The sequence below is a fragment of the Glycine max genome, chromosome 14 (assembly GCF_000004515.6).
Source record: "Glycine max cultivar Williams 82 chromosome 14, Glycine_max_v4.0, whole genome shotgun sequence".
NCBI classification, from domain to species: Eukaryota; Viridiplantae; Streptophyta; class Magnoliopsida; order Fabales; family Fabaceae; genus Glycine; species Glycine max.
Genome location: NC_038250.2, coordinates 7,311,521 through 7,320,244, shown reverse-complemented (window position 1 = coordinate 7,320,244; position 8,724 = coordinate 7,311,521). Strand labels below are relative to the sequence as shown.

Here is an 8,724-nt window from a genome sequence, read left to right as displayed (position 1 = left end):
TTCTTAAAATCCTAAATAAAAATTAGTAAAATATCAGAACATGTAATTCCAATTAATTGATCATGCGCAAAGGTAAAAACAGAAAATAAAAAAAAAGTCAATAATAATAATAATATCACCATAAATTTTTAAAATAACAGATATAAAAAAAAACTCTCTAAAAGTGACTATATATAATAAAAGAAAGACATTACAAAAAAATTAAATAATAAAAAAGAGATAGAGATAATAATTAATAACAGCGGATATTTCGGTGCAAATAAACGACTTGAAGACACTGAAAACCTAACAAAGAACAACGTAGACTCTATAACAAAAACAAAAGCTGGAAAACTACAAAACGGTACAGTATATAAGAAATCCAACCGGGGAAGTAGAGAACTTTGGTTCAAATGAGCTGGTAAGCAGAAAATGGATTGGACACAATTTAACAAGGATTACAGTCTAGGAGAGAATTAAGGAGATCAGAGTTAACAGGATCAGAGTTAACAGAGCTATAATATCAAAAAAATATTCATGTATATTTTATAATTTTAAATTTTTTAATAAAAACGTCTCAAATTAAAAAGGTTATAATATATTTTTTAGTTCTTTATGTTTTAAATTATATTTAACTTGATATTGTATGATTTAAAAATTTAATATAATCCTTTATATTTTTAAAGTGCATCAAAATAGTAAATCATTATCTAGTGCTCTGTTAGAGCCAGCGCCAAGTGATAAAGTAGGTAATTTGAGAATTACACACAAATCGTACATGTCATTTTAAATGAGATGGCAAATTTTGATTGGGGGAGCACAAGATGGGACAACAGATTTAAATCTGAAGGGGAAGATCGTATTCTCAAGAAAAAATATACATGTGTATATGCTCTCAAATTAATAACACCGTATTAACTATTAGAAGAATGCGCCTTAATTAATAAATAAGCATTTTATTAGGAGACGAACTAATCATGTCGATCGTTCATACACTACCTAGAGCATCAACATTATTTATTAGCAACTAAGTTTTTTGTTGTATTTCTCATTGTATTTTTCCAATTGTTATGTCTGAGATAATAGAAGTTTGTTTCTTTTAAAAAAAAAAACTATTAAAACAATCTGTCTTAATAAATACGCATTTTATTAATTTTATCGTATTGTAAATCCTAGTAGAAACCAATGTAAGTTATATAACAGCCTTACCAAACTAATGGCAAAAAAGCCTTACCAAACTTATTTTAATTAGTAGGATCATATAAAAAAATTAATCGTATTTTACTATAAAAAAAAAAACTATATCATATATACTTAGCAAAAGCTTTTTAACGTCAACATAACATTATTTCCAATAAGTCGCAATATTCTTGAACAACGCTAAAATTTGTGACAATCAGATACACATGAAAGTCACATTATATTGGCATCATGTGCTTTCGGAATCTCCTTTTTCGTCACCTTCAAAATTTGGGTTTTAACGTGGATCTGATATTTGAAAGGGAACCAACTATCTAGCTTTTTATCAAAGCCAGCTTCTGCAATGATAACTTCTTGTCTAATCATATATACCCTTCTAAAGAAATAAAGGTAAAAAGATTAAAGTTAGTGGTGGTTAAGTTTTCCCCCATCTTACTCTTTTTCTAGTAACTAGTAACGTGAAAATATAAACCCCAACCTTCTCTACCCTCTTATCAGTCTAGCCAAGCTACATAAAGTATCCTACAATTAAGTTCAATGTACGTTCTAACACATCGATCCTACATATGTACTCGACTGATAAGTTGACTACATTTTTAGTCAGTTTCTCCCTTAATTTTACTATTTCTTTATATACATCTTCTCAAATTATCAAAATGCAGCTTTGAACAAGATATAAATAATTAATAAGCAACTCAATGCTTGCTTATATATCTTTTAAAAAAAACACGATATAAATAAGAAAAGTTATCTGTTTTTTAAAATCTTTTTTTCCCTCTAACTTGATGGCCAAAATTGCATCAACAAATTAAGGTTGTATGGAATTTAAAAATATTAAATGAATAGATTCCGGAAATTCCAAGCACAATACAATAAGATTGCATTTGGATAAAAAATTTTAACTTGACAAAAATAATTTATGAGAGAATTTAAATTTTTGTAATCTAAAATTCATTGTTTGGATGTTTTTTTATGAAGAATTTAAATTTTTGAAGGATGTTTTTGGCAACTTTGATTTATATATATATATATATATATATATATAAGAAATAGTAGACTAAAATACAAATTTGATCTTTCATATTTTTTGTTTCAATTTAGTTTTTAAACTATAAAAGTTTAAAGTTTGTCCTTAAAATGTCTCAATTAGACCAAATTAGCCTTTCAGGCAATTTTTTATACTAACGATTTTAATTTTTTATAGTTTATCATGTGTCACAATTAAATAAATTAGTGTGTTAAACTGATATGTTGATCACCTTAGTCTAATATAATTTCAAAAATAAAAGTGGAATTTTTTTAATTTGATGGGGAAAAAATCAAAGGACCCAAATTGTAGATTAAAAAACAAAATAAACACATTAGAGATTCTTTAGTTATAAGAATTGTTCTATAAGAAAATTGTTAGCATTTCGTGTGTTTCTTACACAATCTTGTATGATTAAAAAAAAGTTGATATTTTAAATAAGGTCAATCTTTATGATTTTAAAAATTAAATCAACAAAGTTTAACACAATTATTAAATAATTAAATTTTTTAAGCATATTTTTAGGAGTTTCATTCTAATCATGTAAATGAAAAAAAAAATATTATTAAAAAAGATAAAACTTATTTCGATTATCTTTACTTTAACCATCAAGATAATCCTAATCACCAAAACATTTATACAAATGGTGTCTTTGCAAATGGGTGGTATTTAATTATTTTCTTCATTTAAAATTCAAATGATATATTTGCGTAGGAATAGTTTTGCTATAACACCTTTCATAAAGCAGATATAAATTTCGTTTTTATTGAGTCATCATTGGAGTGAGAATGGTGTTTGAATCTTTGTTTTTGAAGTTAAAACATGTGAGGTAAAATACATATTAATAGTAATATATATTACTATGTTTACTACTCGATCGATAGCATTTGCCGGAAGTGGAAAGTTTCTGTTTGGTCAGTGAAATACTCACTGAGTTGGTAAGTGGCAAACAAGTAGCACAAGGGCATTCTTATAATCATAACCATTGGAGTGAAAAAAGGAATAATTCTCTTGCAGGTGCATGATTGTGATGATTGGTGATAATGTATTTTGACTAAAACACGTGTGCTGTGAATGTGCCTCTCGTGCGCCTATTTTGATTTTTGAGTGATTCGTTATAATTCATTTTTCAGCTTATTTGTGAACTGGTGGAAGAAGATCATATAATGAAGAAGATTAAAACAAATAATTACATTAATTTAGTCCACCCACTTACCATCTTTACCAAAAAATTCAATCATACATCGTCACTTTTCTTCTGTTCCAACTTAGAAGATAAAAGAAACAAAGCAACTTGGGTTTTTATTTTTATATTATGAAATTGTGTATTTGCTTGTTCTTACTTTCTTCTCGCTACTCATTGTTATTGTTATTAATCAATAACTTCCTCTTTCACTTGCGGTTGTCATATATTCGTCGTTTCTTCACATTGAAATGACTAAATATATGACCATTAATAAATTTTCTTACGAAGATGCATGTGAATTCTAGATATAGTTCATATGATATGCTACTTTTAGAAATTATTAACTCTTGTTTTTTTTTTTCAAAACATAGCCGTTTATTCATTTCTATTATTTTGTCATTGTGTCACCATTTAATTTAAATATATTGATATTCTTTAAAATAAGGAGGAAAATTCAAAAATAAAATAGATAATAATATGATAAAAAAAATTATAATTCATGTCATCTATTCATTTTCCATAACTTTTAAATAATTGAATGAAAGTTCTCTTCTATATATTTGATATTATATATATTCAACGATACTTTCATTTCGAATAAGTAATATGTAAAGTGGCAGTGTAATAATAAAAAAGAAATTATACTATCATCCCATCACAAAATTATGACATATACTGAGTTTTTTTTTTACTTTTATAATATATAATTATCATAATTAAAAGTAAAACTAAAAATGATTTTTTATTAATTAACAGTATAAAAACTTCTATATATGGACTGTATATACCTAGTTACCTATTAATCAAACTCTTTCATTTTACTTCATTTCTGTTCACACTTATCATAAAGGATTCAAATGTAATAATTACTATTCAAACGTAACCTGAATTACTTGAAGAATGTTGACGTATGCACGAGATCTCCGTTTGGTTTAAAGAAATATTATGTGAGAGCCAAATTGCCAGCTGCGCTCAAGACTCAATCATAAGCTACAGCCTACGCGGGAAGAGAATTATTGCCCACTCCATCAAATATTTAACTTAGATATATGTTCGTAAATGTTCATATGCATGCCTCACATCAACGTATTTTGCTTGCCTATTATTATAACAGCAACATGCATACATTACTGACTGCACTGGCGTCTATATATATATGTAAAATATAATAATACACCAACAGAATCAACATTAGGATAAAAAGTTGAAGAAAGCGAAAATATTAAGGCAGAATCATGGATGCATTGCATGGCCTATATATTATATATGGTATATATTCATGAATATATGTGGAGTATAAAATAGTGGTAATTGGGAATTGGAGCTAAAGGAAAGGAGCGGATATATATCATTTCAAAATATAAAGAAAGCCAAAAGTGCACAAGTAATTTCAGACTTATGTTTCTTAATTAAGAACTAGAATAGTATCTCTATCTTAAAAATGAATTCGTAGTTAAAATATATCAAATTGAATCAACTAAGTAGAAGATAAATTAACTGAATGTCAAATTAATAAAAAAAAAACTATATACTTCTTGGTAATAAAAAATATATATTTATATATTTTTTATTATCTAACCTTTTTTATATTAAAGAAATATTTTCCTTTTTCTAAAGATTCGTTAGTTTGAATAAATAGATTAAAAAAAAAAGAAAAAAAATAAACAATAAAAAAAATGAAATTCATAAGCAGTTGGTTGAGTGAGATTATTTTCTTGGAGTGTGAACATTATTTAGTTTACCACTCAAAAAGACAGAGACGGCATTCACTTCACTTCATCACCATATAAATGCCCATATCCAAATCGAACTCTCACCGGTCCATTTTTATATAATAAAAAAAAATCCGTATCGTGAAAAGCAGAGATCAAAGGGTGCTTCGATTTTCAAGTTTTGGGATTGGAGGAATCTTTTTGCATTCCTCACTTCACTCACTTTAATTGATGAGCAAACGCCTTGAAAGAGAGAGAGGGGCACAGAGGCCACCGAAAAGCAAGGACACCTAATTATCATGAAAGCAAGAAAGAAAAAAGGAAAAAAAAAAAGGACCCGATTTGACGGGCCAACACACACCAACATACACCATACACACATATATACCACGTACACATCCCATGATATCCATCCACAGTTTCATGTCCCCACACACACGCCCTCTCTCATATGACATTCCTTTCATAATCAAATAGAAAAATCTCTTTTGAACACAAAATGAAGCTAGATAACAAAAGTTATTACTTTAATTTTGTAATATATTTTAAAGTTACATGTATATAGAAAAAAAAAACTATAAAAGAGGATTATTGTATACAATTTTACTCTTACATATGCAAAAAAGTATCTTCAGATTTAAATTCATGATCAACCAGCTATTAACCCACAAATTTATGTTGTATCAGAACTCTCACATAATTTCTTCTTCATATAGATAGATATAAAATATAATTACTTAGAAATACATTTTGTAAAACAGTCCGCCCTCTAATTATATGTAATGTGAATAAGTTGATGAATTATTTCAATTTAGCTTAAGTAGATAGTAATTCCGAGTTCAAGTCATACGTATACTGTTGTACATCATGGTGATATCTGAACAGAATTATCTTCCTAAAAAATATAACATCACATATTATATCCTTTTTTTTATCATTGTGAATGAATTATATATAGATTTTACTGTGAGTTCCATTTTTTTAAAAAAAATAATTCTACTTTTGATTAGAATTGAATCACCTTTTAGTTTAATATAGAGTCGGAAATTCCCAAGTCAACTGCACCTCATGATTTGGTCTTGGTTGTTGCAGGCAACACCTCATTTCCCACTTTGTCCACTTTAATCACTGTTTGTTCTACTTGTACTCCCTCCACCATCATCATCATTCCCTCTATAAAATCACCAAACAACCTATCATGAAGTTCTCCACCATATGGTATAGTAAGTAACTAAAATTAAGCATGAAGGTGCATCAGTTCGCACGTGGATTCTGGGAGCACGAACCCTCCCTCACACTCGGGTGCAAACGCTTACGCCCCCTTGCCCCCAAGCTTTCCAACACCGACACCATTTCTCCACCTCATCATCCTGTTACAACCTTCGACCTCAAGAGCTTCATCAAACCTGAAAGTGCCTCCAGAAAACTTGGAATTGGATCCTCCGATGATAATACTAATAAGAGAGACCCATCTTCACCCCAGGGCCAGGTCCATTAACAATCTCTTCTATATTCTAATTCTTAATGAGAATTTGATATTCCCTTTAATTTAATTTGTTCCGTAGCATATCATCCATACATTCGTGCAACATATACCGAGAGAGTGTAGGTAAGTTGATTGAGCAGCAGTATGTGTGAATTATTATAAATTCCCGTTAACTCACGCATCCAACTCAACTAATTAAGTTAAACACCCATAGTAATACACTAGTGACACTTAATTCACGTGCACATATATATGATACAAAAATATGGTTTAATTAATAATTTTGTTGTTTTATATGCATGATACAGGCTGAAACGCATATTCCAGGAGGGACACGGTGGAATCCGACTCAAGAACAAATAGGGATATTGGAGATGCTGTACAGAGGAGGGATGCGAACTCCGAATGCTCAACAAATAGAGCAGATCACAGCACAGCTTAGCAAGTACGGCAAGATCGAAGGGAAGAACGTGTTCTATTGGTTCCAAAACCACAAAGCACGCGAGAGACAGAAGCAGAAGCGTAACAACCTAGGCCTTGCTCATAGTCCTCGTACTACTCTCACCACTTCACCCCCCTTTAGTTGTTGTGTAATTACCACTATGGACACCACAAAACGGGTATGTATATATACATGTCTAGTTTCTCTATGCTCTTCAAAGTAGTAGCTAGTCATAATATGTAATGTCAATCCTAGACTACGGAACATGTGAATCAACTAATAATAAACTGTTGGTCTCACTTAATCCGTCGTATCGAGTTTAGCTTCTAGCTAGTGTTGAATATTTAGAAAATAATTTTCTTTTCATCGTAATCTTATTTGACTCTAGCATGATTGTCTATTATTAAAGTACGTTCATCTCTATAAAACAAAAATATAATAACCTGGGTTCAAGCTATCTTTTTAATTATATAAACCACTAGGTTCGACCTTGTAGACGAAGGATTGAGTAATTTGCATGAGGTTGTTGTAGACGAGATTATTATTAAGAAAATTAGTTGATGGGTGTAAAATTGTAGTGTATATATATATATATATATATGACATGGTTTTGATTGTTTTTTTTTCTTGGACAGGGGGAAGTAGTAGAAAGAGAGGAGGAAGATAGCCCGTTGAAGAAGTGTAGGAGCTGGGCGTTTGAGTACTTGGAAGACCAAAGAGAGGAGGAACATAGAACTCTGGAGCTTTTCCCATTGCACCCGGAAGGCAGATGAAGGGGTTTGTTTTAATTGTTTGACCAATTTAACGAGAAATATTTTTAGCTTTTAATTAATTGTTTCTGAACCCTTCAGGCTGATTGGAATGTATGTGCTTTAATTAGTTTGGTTTAGTTTTTCATCACTTTCTTCTTTGGTTGTGTTGGGAAAGAAGAAAACACAAAGTCGTCTACAAATGTGTACTGTTCCCTCTTTGAGACCAAATTAACCAAACCTGCTTAATTGTCTCTCTTTGCCTTGTTGATTTCAGCGCAGTGGGTGAGAATAAATCGAAGCTTTTAGGTTAAAAGGAGGAGCTACGGACACTGAAGTCCCCGCACCTACTACTACTACTTCTTAAATCTTAAACCTAAGTTATATACGACCCTTTTCACGTCTTGAGTTTGGTTCAATTTGAAAAAAGCATATGATTGTCCTCTATTTAGCCAAACATAAGTGTATGTTTGGTTGTATAGAAGAGAGAAAAATTAAAAATAAAAATTGAAAAGAAATATTTAAATTAAAATAGAAAAAAAAAACGTAGTACTCATGCTATTTTTTAAAAATTTCTTCTTAAATAATATTTACTCTTTCCAACCAAACCACCCCTAAATAATAGTATTCACACTGGATACTCCACTCACCTTCATAGATCCCACTTTCATAAAGTATTGAAGGTACATGCGTCCATTTATTTTTCCATCATTGACATGCAAATTTCTTTCTTTCTATCACACAGTGCATGTAGGACCACCAAGGGATAATACACCGTTAGAATTTTGACTTATTAGGAGGGAGGGAAATTAGGAAGATCAACATTTCGAAATGTTCATAAAGTGTATACAATCAGCAAAAGGGGCCTCAAAAGTATATTAAATGTATCTTTGTTTCGAAGTACTCTCACCAGATTTTGGGTCTGAAACGAGTATTCTGGATT

General features: G+C 30.0%; 1 protein-coding gene across 2 annotated transcripts; it reads left to right on the top strand.

The window, feature by feature from the left end:
• Positions 1 to 6,263: 6,263 nt before the first annotated feature.
• On the top strand, positions 6,264 to 8,724 carry LOC100500674 (WUSCHEL-related homeobox 4). 2 transcript variants are annotated; one of them, XM_041009330.1, is made up of 4 exons: positions 6,296 to 6,593; positions 6,899 to 7,210; positions 7,668 to 7,809; positions 8,059 to 8,724. In XM_041009330.1, the coding sequence occupies exons 1-3, from the start codon at positions 6,348 to 6,350 to the stop codon at positions 7,803 to 7,805; spliced, it is 696 nt and encodes a 231-aa protein (XP_040865264.1). In that variant the 5' UTR covers positions 6,296 to 6,347; the 3' UTR covers positions 7,806 to 7,809; positions 8,059 to 8,724. The 2 variants fall into 2 exon arrangements, with proteins under 2 accessions (XP_003544467.1, XP_040865264.1); XM_003544419.5 differs by lacking the exon at positions 8,059 to 8,724 and having other exon boundaries at positions 6,264 to 6,593; positions 7,668 to 8,030.

Bases quoted from the DNA above. Each gene is read 5' to 3' on its own strand.
- LOC100500674 (XM_041009330.1), top strand. From the start codon at position 6,348: ATGAAGGTGCATCAGTTCGCACGTGGATTCTGGGAGCACGAACCCTCC. The intron at 6,594-6,898 runs GTCCATTAACAA...TGCATGATACAG, and splicing joins CATCTTCACCCCAGGGCCAG to GCTGAAACGCATATTCCAGG. The intron at 7,211-7,667 runs GTATGTATATAT...TTTCTTGGACAG, and splicing joins CTATGGACACCACAAAACGG to GGGGAAGTAGTAGAAAGAGA.